This window comes from Acomys russatus, chromosome 10 (assembly GCF_903995435.1).
Source record: "Acomys russatus chromosome 10, mAcoRus1.1, whole genome shotgun sequence".
In the NCBI taxonomy this organism is placed as follows: Eukaryota; Metazoa; Chordata; class Mammalia; order Rodentia; family Muridae; genus Acomys; species Acomys russatus.
This window is the reverse complement of record NC_067146.1, coordinates 5,179,677-5,194,248: the sequence shown is the minus strand read 5'-3', so window position 1 is coordinate 5,194,248 and position 14,572 is coordinate 5,179,677. Positions and strand designations below refer to the sequence as shown.

The 14,572-nt window shown below is 48.0% G+C and overlaps 1 protein-coding gene across 1 annotated transcript in view; it reads right to left on the bottom strand.

Moving 5' to 3' along the window:
* Creb3l2 (cAMP responsive element binding protein 3 like 2) overlaps positions 1-14,273 on the bottom strand; it is a 117,764-nt gene extending 103,491 nt beyond the window's left edge. The window contains exon 1 of the mRNA XM_051151729.1: positions 13,786-14,273. Within this exon, the coding sequence (XP_051007686.1) occupies positions 13,786-13,887 (102 nt within the window). The 5' untranslated portion in view covers positions 13,888-14,273. The remainder of the gene's footprint in view (positions 1-13,785) is intronic.
* Positions 14,274-14,572: the final 299 nt, after the last annotated feature.

Below are 14,572 nucleotides of genomic sequence, written 5' to 3'. Positions count from 1 at the left end.
CTGGTTTCTTCAGACACTGGGAACACATGCCATGTGTGTGTGTGTATGTATGTGTGTGTATGTATGTGTATATATATATGCAGAGAAAGTGATCTTATTCATAAAATAAATTAAAATTTTACGATAAGGTGAATTTTTGTAAAAGAAAATTAGAAAATGCTTCTCAACAAATTTACAAGACATTTTCTTATTGAAAGAACATGAAAGGGCTGGGGATTTGGTACCTAGCATGCACATGCCCTAGGTTCAACACTTAGCAACATATGGTGGCACATCCCCGTATTCTGAGATCAGAAATCCAAGGTCACCCTTGGCTGTGGAAGAGTGTGAAGCCATGGCTGGAAAGAGAGCCTAGTGGCTAAGAGCACTTGCCACTGTTCATGGGAGCAGAGTTCTATTCCCAGCATGCATGTAGGGTGGTGCACAGCTGCCCATAGCTCCAGCTCCAGTGAATCTGACACTTTCTCCTGATCTCCCTGGAACCCATATGCACTTGTGCGCATACTCACACAGAGACACATATACATAATTTTTTCAATATTTAAAACGAACAAACAAAATGTTTAAAAGGCCAGCCTGGATTATGTGAGACCCAGTCACAAAAAGAAATCAAATAGAATAAAATCCAATTCAAGACCCAAAGGCTGCAATGGAGTTCTCTGTGTCCTAGTTCGATATCAGAAACTCACCCCGACCCGGGACTGTAGGCTGAGTTCTAGCTCCTCAAGGAAGCCAGAAACAGAACTTTTCCTTACAGCCATGAGTGTCTTCCGCCCCTAGGTGCCTGACCTCAGGCCAGGATAATGAACTCCTCACGCCCCCGAGAGACCCGAAGACATGAAAAAAATATCCTGGACTCGGTAAAGTTGAGAGTGAGGGCAGAGTCCCACAGAGGTCGGCCACAGCCCTCTGTGGTGACAGCTTAGAACTGCACACTTTCTTGGAAGCTGCGGTTACTTTATTTTAATTCTTCCCACAGCCTAACCACACCACAAAGCCATTGTCCTCACCTGCCCGGCTATTATTTCCTACAAAACCGGAACCAATTTGTTTGGGGAAGCATTTTATTTTCTCAATTTTTCTTTCTCCACCCCCCGCCCCCCGTTTTCTCTTATTGAAACAGAATCTTGTGTAGCCCAGGCTGGCCCCAAACATCTCTGTAGTTGAAATTTGCTTTGAAATCCTAATCTTCTTGCTTCTACCTCCCCAATGCTGGGATTCGCAGGTATAGGCCACCACACCTGGCTTTCTCTCATTTCTCTACAGTGTGAACAATGTTGATGGCTCTGACCAAACTCACTGGGGCTGGGAGTGGATGTGCCAAGTGCTTTGTCAGTGAAAAAAATCAGAAGCAAAGAAGGGGAATAGGTCCTTTGCGATTACATAGCAAACTCCAGCACATAAGTCTGGAGTGTAAGTCTGTAGCTATCCATCCTTTTTGTGGAACGAACACACACACACACACACACACACACACACACAGACACTGTGCTGACTCGAAGGACATCCAGGGACAGAATGACTCATAATCAACAGGATGAAAGTGGGACCACAGAGGCACCAAGGGTGCTGCCAGCTGTGAGAACCCTTTCATAAAACACAGCAGTGCTGTGTGTACAGCGTACCCTGGGAATCTGCTCCCCATCTTCCGGCAGGCCACACTCGCAGCAGGCAGCTCTTCCCGGGTGGAGTCACATACCCTGCGCGTGAAGGCTCTGCCACCAGAAAAGACCTGTGGCTGCAGAGATACCGAAACAGCCCTGGACTAAGAGGCGCATGCATCCCTGGAGGGCTCGGCAGGCAGCTGAAGAGCACACCCAGCCTTCCTCCCATGGACCACTCCCCAGCATCTCTGCCCATTCCCTCGGAGTTCCACCAGCCTACGCCCCCTGCCGTGCTGGTGCTCCTGTATCCCGACTCCTTCCCAACCCCCCCACCCCCGTTCCTCAACTTCCTCTCCCCCAGGGCCTGTCTGGACTACTGCCTACGGATCCCTGGCTTCACTACAGAGCACCAGACTCCTAGCACCCCAATTCAACTCTCCAGTTGGAACCTCTTTCCTGAACTCCAGACCCAATTTTCCAACTGCTGTTTACACATCACTCCTGGATATTCCACAAATACATCTGTCACCAAGTCTGAAAATGAGCTCATTATCTTCCCGCCAAAGTCATTTGCTCTCGACATTTCCATTCTGGGTCAGTGGCCACTCAGCCAGCCAACACAGGGGACAGGAAGTCTCCCATCCCAGACTCCTCCTCCCCTCAGGCCACCAAGGATCCAGATCTGGCTTCTAACCATCACGTCATGTCACGCATACATTGCTCTTCCCTGCGGGTTTCAGGCGTCAAGGATGAACTTCCCAGATAGCCAGTCATTTTTGCCACTACCAACTCCATCCTCTACTCATCTCTTTCAGCCTCTTTCTACGTTTCCTTCCTCAAATATATTTCTACTTCTGTCCTCTTATTAACAGCCTCCCACCTTCCCATCTACAGAAAAAAATGTACAAACCTTTCATGATCTTGGACTAGCTCCCAACACTCCCCCACAGCCCCCCTTTTCTTAAACTACATCAAAAGGTATTTGTGGGTACATGTGGGGGGAGGATATCTGTAATCCCAGCACTTGCGGGGTGGAGGCAGAAAGATCCTGGGTTTGAAACCCCTTTCTGAAACAAACTACCTAGGATTCCCAGATTCGACGCTAGCTTTTTTACATCTTTCTATGTTGTGCGTACTGGTGGCTGGAAAGCTCCGGTTTCTACAAAGCACTCACTGTGGGTGCCACACTCTCTGTAAAGAGTTCTTCAACTCTTCATCCCTTTGTCATTCCATCTCCACGCTGCAGAGAGAGCCTGGACACAGCTCCCGTGCCAAACACATTCCAGGCATTTAATGACTTGTAACTCAATGACCCTCTTGCCTTTCTTCCTTCCCACTCGACTGGGTGAGCCAGCAAGGTCGAGAGCAGATAACAACCTACCTACAAGGACAGGCTTTGGAAAGGAGTTCAGAAAACAAGACAGTGGGGGAGGGGGCTAGACACGGAGAGAGATAGAGACACAGAGAGAAACAGCGATCTTGAGACTGGAGGAAGAACCCAAGAGTGTTATTTCCCCAGGATGTGTGGACAGGAAGCAAGGAAGGCCTTGACGAAGGAACCCTTGCAAGGCTCTGACTGGCTGCTTCGGGCTGTCTGTTAACAGGATTGACCAGTGAGGAGGGGCACTGTCGCCACAAATCCCATTTTCTCCACTTGTCTAAAAACATTATCCTATCAGTTTGGATCAGGCTAGCTTGCCCTCTCTCAGCCAAAAGGAATTTCCCTTTACACAAAACTATCCAGACATTTCCAAGGCACAAAATGCTACAAACCAGGACTTTCCACTCAGACAACTTGGAAACCAACCATGGATTGGTTCTCCCCAGACACTTTTTATTTGCCAAGAAGTCTGAAAGGCTTTTTCTCCTTAATATGAAAAAAAAAAAGTCTCTTACCTCTCTGTTTTTTTCCACTTTTTATTTTGTCTAGGATTCACTGAAGCCAGCTTTTAGACCAGAAGACAGATTTCCACATTATAAATACACATTACTCAGGAGGTGGGGTACTGTGCGCATGTAATGCCCCAGCATATGGGAGGATGAGGCAGAAAGGATGATCATGCCTCTAAGACCAGACTAGACTGCAGAGAGAAACTCTGTTTCAAAATTTAAAACTAAAAATTAACACAACAAACATGACTATACTTGTCAATCAGGCTGTCCAAATGAAACAGTCAGCACATTGAGTATTATTCTTATTGCTTTTTTTAACCACCCATTTAATTAAAGTATGCTAGAGTTTTGTTTTGTTTTGTTTTGTTTTTTAATGTATTAAGTTAGTATGGAAAGTAATGGGTTTCATTATAGTGTTAAGTAGCCTGCTTTTGATTTTAGACAGGGGGCTTTTAGACTGATGTAGTAACTCACACCTGTAATTCTAGTATTTGGGGGATCTGAGGCAATAAGATTTGGTGTAGGCTACTCAGTGAGTTTTGGGCCAACCTGAACTAGATAGTGGCATCCTATATAAAAAAGACAAAACAAAACAAAGCAAACACTTTAGCAAACTGTGTATGATGAATTCCCACAACAAAATGCTTCAGACAGCAGCTGAGAGCTACCTATCACAGAAGCAGCTAACAAGGAGTGGCCGTGGAGATTTGGGCAGTTCAGAGGAACCCACCTGAACTCTTCAGCAATAGCAGCAGCAACAACAATCAGAGCTCTTCTCTAAGTTTGGACAAATAAATTACATCAGGAGAAAAGCAACTCGGAAGCAGGCGACTTAGCCCGAGCTGACTGTGACCCAAACACCAGCTATGAGGCCCATGGGAATGTAAGGGACACGACCTGAGGGGTCTGACTTTTGCACTGACCTTTCAGATGGTCGAACAGCTCTATGTACCACCTCCACCCCAAGTCAAGTCCACAAAGGATTTCCCTAGCCCATGTACGCAGAGTCCAGACAAAACACGGACTATATCTGGGTGGGTGACATTGACTCCAGAAGCAGCTGTCCCAGGAGTGACCCATGAGAACGATGCTCGGGCTTACCCTTGGGACTGCTGAGTCACCAAACATCCCTGGGACACCGAGGGCGTCTGATACCAGGAGTCAAAGTAGCCTCAGCTCTCCCTGGTCAGAGGAACACACTGTAGAGATTCAAGGGTTCCCCAGTCTGAGCTGTACTGCGGCTATGGTGGACCCAGAAAAAATCTGGGGTCATACTCCAAAGATCTCTTGCTCTCCATCAAGAAACAACAGATGTGAAGGATCAGTGACACTGCAGCTGACAGACTAGGTAGGGGGTATATAGGGAGAGAGACGGCCAAGGACCAAAGGCTCATGTTTAAGATAAAGAAGTCAGCCAGAGAGGAAAAGCTAAGACCCTCCCCCACCCCCTTAGTGCTGTGGAAACTCAAGCAAAGGCCCTTTATGACCAGGCGTGATAGCACATGCCTGTAATCCCAGCACTTTGGAAGCTGTTGCCGAAAGACAGAGTGACTTTGAGACCAGCCTAAGCTATATAGAGCAAGTCAAAATCAGCGTGGGCTACAATGCAAGACCCTGTCTCAAAGGGGGAAAAAAAAAAAAGAGTTACAAGATGAACCTATGGTCAATATTACCAAATATTTCCACAAGGCCCAACAGGTAAATACAGAGGGAAGAAATGGTTAGACTTGCACTTAGAGGGAGGTCAAAGAGTCAGTGACAGTAACTAGAGCATGGGGGTCTGGACAGGAATGAAAACAGAAAAAATAAAGGCTGTAGCTGATAACTACTTGTGTGGGGAAAAAAGAAACCTGACCATCAACAAGACAGACAGAAATATGACCAAGAAGGGGCAGCTGGCAAGCATGTGTGGAAGGCAGAAACCCGTGTTTATAGCTGAAGATAGAAGATGGCAAGAAAAGGATTCAGATGCATAAGAGAAAATAATTACATGCCACCACCACCACCCCCGCCCCACCGACCCCACCCCCGCTGCTTCCCAAATGACATCAGACTACCCAGGTTGGGACAGTGCATCCTCAATCTGAGGACACTTGACATAGAGGACAGGGTAAAAATAAATGCATCTATTATAGGCAATGAACCAAATCCAACCAACATGCCCAAGGTCATCAGATCAAAGACCCACCCACTCTACAATACAGCCTCCACTCCCACCCACAGGGAAAGCCAGGACTCTGAAGCAACTGCTCCAACCTTCATTGTCTTCCCTAACAAAAAGAGATAGGATATCAAGTGTTTATGTCAACTTGACACAAGCTAGAGTTACTTGAAAGGAAGGAATTGCAACTGGGGGGGGGGGGGAAGCCTCCACAAGATCTGACTGCAAAGCATTGAATTAGTGATTGGTGGGGGAGGGCCCAGCCCATTGCGGGTTGAGAAAGCAGGCTGAGCAAGCCATGGTGAGCAAGCCAGTAAATAGCACCCTCCATGGTCTTTGCATCAGCTCCTGCCTCCAGGTTCCTGTCCTGCTTGAGTTCCTATCCTGACTTCCTTCGGTGATGAACAGTGATCTGAAAGTATAAGCCAAATAAACCCTTTCCTCTCCAAGTTGCTTTGGTCATGGTGTTTCGTCACAGCAACAGAAGCCCTAATCAAGACACTGATTACACAGACTCCCTAGCAAACTAAACATGCATATCTTAAAAAGCCTCCATGACAATACAGATTTAGTGTGTGTGTGTGTGTGTGTGTGTGTGTGTGTGTGTGTGTGTGTGTGTTTACTGATACACTGTTATATATCATCCAAAGAGGCCAGAATCACTTAGTTTCTCCACTTTCAAAGATGGCTGCATGTCAAGGAGCTATCCTGGATTGCTTAGCATTTCACACTTGACCTTAGTGAAGAGAAGAGCATGGGAAGACTGAAGGCATTTCTAGAAGGCACCCCAAGAAGCCTGTCTTCCAGGGGGGCAACTCCAAGTCTCAGACTCTTCATATGAAATCCACTCTGTAGGCTACAGCCTCCAATTCCTTCCAGAGAAAACCCAAGGCCACTTGGGACTTGTCTTTGGAAGAGCTGGGGAACACCCAGTGAGCAGGGAGGGACTAGGTCAAGCTAGGTCAAGTGGTACAATGACAACGTCTCATTATTTCCTTTCCATTCTCCAGGCAGAAACACAGGAATTATCTGGGGCCCTACAGTCACAGCCTCAACTACAGCAAATGGCCAAGCAGGCCTTAGGGCCTTTCCCCACAAAAGTCAGCAGGGAGGCCAGGCTGTGGCAGGAAGTCCAAGTTGTGTGCAGACACAGGATGCCTCATTGATATTTGAGCAGCCACATGCAAGTAGAAAAATAACTTTGAAAATGGCCTTCAGCTTTCACCCTGCTACGGACCTGGAATGGAACACGTCATTCTTGCGTTGCATGGTGGACAAGATTACTGGCCCTACTAGCTGGCATTTGGCCCTGATGCTTAAGAGTCTGGCCTGGCCCAGTCAGTGAGCCATGCCCTCCCTGCACTTCTCTGACCCTAGTTTCATGAACAGGCAGTGTATGCATTTCATGGATTTTTTTGCCCCCTGCCACTCTAGTGTTCCTCCCTTGAACACTTGTAATGCAGCTAAACAATCCTGAGACTTTACAAGCAGCATAGAATCTGGGCTTGTCCTTTTGTTGTCATGGCTGATAGTTACTGATTTAAAACATTTTTCTACTTGCTATCCCACCTTTGAGAGACAGCAGGCGCGCCTTTGTTTGTTAATCAAACATAACTTTAGACTACTATACCAGGAATCACACCTGATCCGTAGTACCTCTTTGATCCCGACATGATTAATCGAGGCCAGTCCTTCCAATCCTACGCCCTCTTCTCCAGCTGCCTTTTTTGGAAGTGGACACGTGACCCAATCCTAACAGTAAATTAGGTCAACTGAGGAGCTATTGAGAACATTTTCCGGGAAGCTGGAGAGACGGCTCAGCAGTTAAGGGTATTTGCTGCTGTTGCAGAGGACCAGGATTTGGTTCCCAGCATCCACACTGGGCAGCTCAAAACCACCTGTAACCCCAGCTTCAGAGGACTCAATGTCCTCTTTTGGCCTCCGCAGGCCACAGCCATGTGCAGCACACACATAACATGAACACACCTGTACACACAATAAATAAGTAAAAGTAAACAAATGAACCAAAAAAAAAACCTTTTGTAAAAACAAGTTTCTTCCATCCCCAAAAAGGGATACGTGGAAGAACCGACCTTTCTTCTTCCTCTGGATACTGTCTTTGTGGATATAATATCCCCAATCGCGATGTCCATCAGGCACCCACCGCTGATGGGTGGACCGTTGGTCCACTGGGACAACGAGGAACTACTGAATCATCCAAACAAGGAGCTACATTTCTCAGCACCTTGCAACATGAGGAATACTTTACTTACACATGTGGACCTGAGTCAGGGGTTGGATACTTGGAGCTGCACGCACTGTGACTTGTGACTCACGCAGCTGTCTATTCAGATGCACCGCTGCATCCTTCCACACGAGCAGCCCCACATCGGGTTCCGGCCTTGCCCAGAACACTGTCCCTGAGAGCTTTCAGGAATAAAGGCAAATATAAAACTCCGCCCTGTCCACATCTAACGTCTCCCGACTCATGTTAACACCATCTGAACAATCTGAGAAACAACCAAATAACAGGTTAAAGATATTTATAGAGACATGCCGGGTATGGAGACACATGCCTTTAATCCCAGCACTCTGAAGGCAGAGGCAGGAGGATCGCTGTGAGTTCGAGGCCAGCCTGGTCTACAAAGTGAGTCTAGGACAGCCAAGATAACACAGAGAAACCCTGTCTCCAAAAACAACAAAACAAGATATTTACAGAGACAATGGGAGTCCCTAAATCATACATAGTTAAGCCACACATGAGCAAGGGAGGCTTTCACCCAAGGGTCCTAAGTGTGGAATAACAGAGCAGGAGAGACTCGCCACCCACCCCCAGGCCCAAGTGCTCTGCACTTACTCACTGACTGCTGCCTTAAGTTCTCCATTTACAGAGTCACCCTTTGGTTCTAAACTAATTATGGTTCAATATGAATGCACTTGGATTTTTTAATATTAAGTGAAGAAAAGGAGCTGGAGAGAGGACGTCAAAGTGACAGCACTTGGGGCCCAAGAAGGAAAACTTGAAGGGGACACCATGTAGGAAAGCCAAATTGTACTTTACAATTCTGTGTCCTGCCAGAACTCTATGTTTATTCAACAGGTGAAAGTCAAGTGACCAGAAACAATGACGTTCACGGCCAATGAGGACCCAGACTCCCCATCAGGACTTTGTAGTGAGCAACAACAGGAGGTGGAATCCAGGTGAGACTGTCCAGTTGAAGACTTCACTGCCCATCAGGACCACCTCGGTATCTGGGCATGCTGGCAGGGACACGTCAACCTCTGACATGGACCCCACTCCTCAGCAGATGATGTCAGGCAGAGGAGAGAGCCAGATGCTTCCCATGGGATACCATCAGCTTCCCTTAGCTCCCCTCCCTACCACTGGCTGGACCAGCCATTTCACTTGAGAAACTGACCCAAAAGAACATCTGAGTAGTGTAATAACCCCAATTCACTTACACTGTACTGCACACGTTAGACAAGCTGGACGTCTGTGGCCATCTTTGCAAAGACCAGTTCCTCCCTACTCATGTTTCAATGGACAGAATTGTTGCAAAAACTAACAAACTCTTTCTTTGCCGGATAAAATGGAAGAGCAAAAAGTGGCCAAGATAGCAATGTTTACTCTGCACAACCCATGGTCAGCCTTCAGCCAGTCCACCAAGCATCCTTCTGCCTGGTGTCTCCACAAAATGTCTGTAGCAATATGAGTGGTGGGCTTTAATGCAGGGCTTATTAATTTACCCTGCAAAAGCCCACAGAGAATTCACAGGAATATTATTTACATAGAACCTTACAGGTTCGTATAGCATCAGAACAGTTCTACACCCAGGCATGCCGGCAAAAAGGAGCAAGGTTTCCCAGAGCAGCGCCTGACCCTAAGAGACAAGCCCTCAGCTCTGTGTCAGCCAAGGTTCTAAACACACGTCCAGCTTTCGTATGAAAATGACTTTGCTGACGTAAAATAACATTCCTCACCTTAATGACAACTTTTTCTTGTCAGTGCTGGTGATGGAACCCAGGGCCTTCTGAGTCATACTTCCAGCCCAGACGGCTTTAGATAAGCCTCAAAAGGAAAGCCCAAAGCTTCAGCCACTTGGGATCTGCGGATCAAGCCCGCAACCACCCTGTTCATGTGTCTCATCCTTCTAATGATGGTCTCCCCTAAGCCTTAAGCCTTTGGGACTGAGAAGTCTTCATGGCTAGCTGAACAAGAAAAGCATAGGTCTTCACACTCACAAGACACACCTGAGAAGAAAAAGAAAAAAAAAAAAAAATCCCAGCCTTAGGCAACTCGGACATTTTCTCTTTTTGAAATTGAGTGTATGAAAAGTTTGCTGAAACAGCGCCTTGGTGACCAGATGTGTTGTCGGCTGAATCCCAGCTTAAAGCAATGAGCCTGGTCACGGAGTTGTGGTCACGGAGCTGTGGTCACGGAACTGTGGTCATGGAGCTGTGGTCACAGAGCTGTGGTCACGGAACTGTGGTCATGGAGCTGTCTGCCCCAGCTAGGCATTAGCTGCCTGGGACGCAGCATTTTCTATAACCCTAACCATTTTCCCCCAACCTTCTAATAAGACACTTCTCTTTAAGTCAAGGTTTTTCAACCTGTAGCAGAACGGGCTTTGGAGTCAGGCAGATCTGGCTTCGCTTCTAGGTTACACCTAGATGCCCACACCATTCCCCAGTCTTAGTTTTCTTACGTATGAAACAAAACTAACCGGGGGTGGGGCGGCGGGGGGGGATGGGCTCAAACAGCAAGATGGCTTGGCAGGTGAAAAGGACTTAACTGCACAAACCGAAGGACCTGAGTCCAGTCCCTGCCACCCATGGTGAAAAACTAGACAAAGAACTCCCTGGGTCATGGAAAGGGAAAGCAGGATGATTTTAGTAAAGCATTAGGCATGATGTCTTTTAGTAGGACCCCAGCATAACTTGGGGGAGCCCTTGCAAAATAAAATTATAGAGCTCCTATCCGAAAATGACTAAGATTTTTTAAGATGGTGACAGCAGGGCTGGAGAGAAAGCTCAGCCCAGAATGTGTTTGCCTTGCAAGGCCAAGGACTGGAGTTCAGTCCCTAGAACCAGGGTTATCAAAAAACCAACCCATCCCAAACAGGCCTGCTATACCAGGCTTGTAATCCCAGCACTGGGGAGGTAGAGAAGGGTAGATTTCTGGGGCTCACTGACCACCTAGCCTACCTGCAGGACATATTCCAGGCCAATGAGAGACCCTGTCTCACACAACAACAAAGGAGATAGATGGTACCTGAGGAATAACACCCAAGATTTACTCTGGCTTCCACAGGCAAATACACACACACACACACACACAGAGAGAGAGAGAGAGAGAGAGAGAGAGACAGAGAGAGACAGAGAGAGACAGAGACAGAGACAGAGACACAGAGAGCGAGACAGAGACAGAGAGGACAGAGAGAGACAGAGGGGGGGAGAGGTGGGGAGAGAGACAGAGAGACAGAGACAGAGAGACATAGAGTCAAAAGAGACCATTCAATCAAGAGTAGGGACCTGGAAGACTGCACAAGGGCATAGGCACACCGAGGCCCCTCTGACCTATAGACTATAGCTAGTATCATCTCTTAGCACTTTTCCTACAGACAACACTTCTACTCCCCATCCCATGCTCTCCTCTCAATACACTCAACTTAGAAAATGTACCTGGCTCATTCCAAAACCAGGCGCCAGCATCTTGGAAGTAGCCCATACTGACAAAGAAAAAGATTCACCACCACAGGGTACCCAAAACAGAAGATGACGCAGTTCATGCCTGAGATACTCCATCTCTGACCACCAGCCGGGAAGCCCAGGCCTTTCCTCATGCTGAGATAACACCCACCTTCAAAGCCCTGTTCAGAGACTCTGCTCGTGGCTTCCTTCCTAGCCTCCGTCCTCGAGGTCTCTATCCTGGGGACACCGGCCTGCCCTTACTTCTTTGCACTGCACTTAAAATGCCGAGCACACTGCATTGCTTGTCTCTCTTTTATGCTCATCATTTGTTGTGTGTTTGTTTTTCCTACGGATTTGCAAACACATGCAAGAAAAATGTAAAACCACACAGAGTCATGTGCTTCGCTCTATTTTTGTTCATTATGTATCCCAAGTGCTTAGAATAGTGTTTGGCACATGGAAATGATTCAATAACATAAGAAGTGAGAGAATATCACAGAATGAAAAGACATTAAAACCAGACTATTGTTTGGTCCACCTGGGGATTCAGGCTTCTGCCATCATGGACAAACTGTGCTAACAGCTCAGCAGTATAGACATCTGAGTTCAAGCCTTAACTGGGTAAAGTACCGGTTTTCAAATCATTTCCAAACTTGCCCTAGTTCCGAGGCATACGGACCAGCCGTCTAGGCTTCTTTCATTACTAATTCATATACACGTACTAACAGCTTGCACGGCTTGCAGCAGTCGTGAGTGGCGTTTTGTATACGTGAGCTGTTCAGAAGACCTTAACAGTCTTATCAGAAAAATGACCCCACACCACTGCTTTGCCACACGGACACTGAAAGCCTAAGTTGTTAATATCAAAAGGAATGCAAGGTCTCCAGCTGTGCAGCTGTGAAGATGGTAGCTGGAGCCAAGCCAAGCTTTTGTCCCACAGCTACTGCCAGTCCCAGGTAAGGACTCATCTCCAAGCCTAGTCTGGGATCTCTCAGGACCCAGCAATATGGCTGTCTGCACATTTTATCCCACCCACTGGAGGGTGCGGCCTTGTACACATTTTTAGTGAGAGCCGTTGCAACAAACAAGGGAAGAGCTGTTTCTCCGCTCATCGTCAAGCTCATGTCAGTGGAAACATCTGGAGCCCCCAAAGTTAAAAAAAAAAAAATAAAAAATAATAAGTAGCTATGGGCCAAAATGTTCAGGCTCTTCCTAGAGCACACGAAAAACATCTAGGCTCCCAACCCAAAGATGGCATCGGCATAGACAGTGGGCAAAGGCTAGATGATAAGGATCACACTCAACATCTGGCTTTTGCCCCAGAGTGAACCACCACTCCCTGTCAACCCTGCACATGGCTTCTTTTTTTAACCAGACTTTCTCAGCCACCACAAATGCTTTGGTGGGAAGCAGCAGGGAGGCCCCATCCCTTTTCCCAAAATACCATCAGCCAGAAGCAAAGGCTCAAGAGGTGGAGCCTGTGGGCCGGTTTGCGAAAGTTTCAAATATCCTGGTACTGACCCCATTAACAGCACTAAGACAGGAAAGCAGCCAAGCATGCCCTTACCTCAGAGTCAGTGTCTCTATATCTCTCTCTTTCTGTCTGTCCGTCCCCGACCCCCTACCCCGCCGCGCTCCTCCCACCCCGTCCCCTTTCTAACAAAGCCATATTACCAACACTGGCTACCAGAAACAAGATTTTCTTTTGCAAAAAGCTGAAAGTGACATCTTTAAATGAACCACGCTTGTGACAGTTGAGTCTCCAAAGAGGTCTCCCCTGGAAGGAACTGGTGAGCTGTCCCACCTCTCCCCAAAGCCTCTCTGAAATACGCAGCTGCCTCAGATTTTCCAGACTTCTTGCTGATCTTTCCCCTGAGAAGGGAGGAAGCAGTTCCTCGAGGCAGTGCAGTTGAAGTAGCCAAGTAAGGCGGCTGCCGTGCAGTGTGGAGAAAGAAGGCTTTTCAACACGCACATACATTTTAAGGATATAAACAAGAAAGAAACCGAGATGGGGGAGGAAAGTTTAAAAAACAGATGGAAAAAAATACTACATACTGCACTAGCTGGTTCAATTTTCTTTCTTTCTTTTTTTAAACAAACCTTACCACAAAAATCCTTGTAACTGGGCGGAGGCATTATTCTCAAAACACATCCCCTTCCCAGCATTGCTGTACCGTTAGCAATAGGAAACGGTGCTACTGATAGGAAAATAATAAAGACTGCTTTGGAATACAAAGGGTCATTACTGACAAGAAAGTTTAAAGGCCCCAGCTGTGCACCTCCATGTGTTCACAGAGGAAAACTCCCATCCCCAGACCTCTAGTTATGGCCATGCACCTTCCCAGACGCTGCCTCCTAGTTCCCGTCTCCAGCTGGTGACAAAAGCCGCTTTTCTCCTCACCCCCCGCCCCCCATGCCCGGGCCACGGGTCCTCACCGTGTGGTACATGAGGGCCTCTGTGTCTCCGGGCTCTGACAGCTCGCTCAGCTTGCGGTCCCACTGCAGGACGCTCTGATCCCCGCTCTCCAGCACCTCCATGGCGGTGGGCGCCGCACGGGCCCGAGGATGCTGAGACAGGAGGGGACCACGCCGAGCCGCCGCGGGCCGGTAAGACGCCTCTCTCCGCGTATGCTTGGGTGTGCGCGCGTGGAACTTATGCACTAGCGCCGGGACCCCGGAGGATCCTGCCGAGGGCTCCGTGACCCGTGTCCTCGGAGATCTGTGAATTCCCGGGGAGGACAAGCCTGCTGGCCTCGAGCAGGAGGTGCAGGGGTTAAATCGGGCTGTGCATCCAAAAAGAAGGCAAGAAGGTAGCTCTCATCTCAAGAAAGCCCTCGCGCGACAAGCCCACTCCCTACTACTGCTCCAGACAAACTTTGAGACTCCCCTGGCCTCTTGAGCTTTGCTCCGGGACCCAGAGGCGACCCCACCTCCTTCCAAGACGGTGACCAATCGGACGCCCGTCTCGTCATCTATATCGAATCAAAAGTCCCTCTCTCATCCATGTCCCGCCCCCAGAGACAGAGTCGCGGGAAGTCTCCGCCTAGACCTCGGAATGTGGGAGGAGAGCATCTTTGACGTCACTAGGGAGCTCCTCCTGCGGGAGTGCCGCGACGGACCAATACAGTGCTTGGGTCTGAAAATGATAGACTGGAACATAGATCAATGCGAGAAGGGGACCTGGAGGAGACAGCCAATCAAATAGCGACAAGAATACATTTTA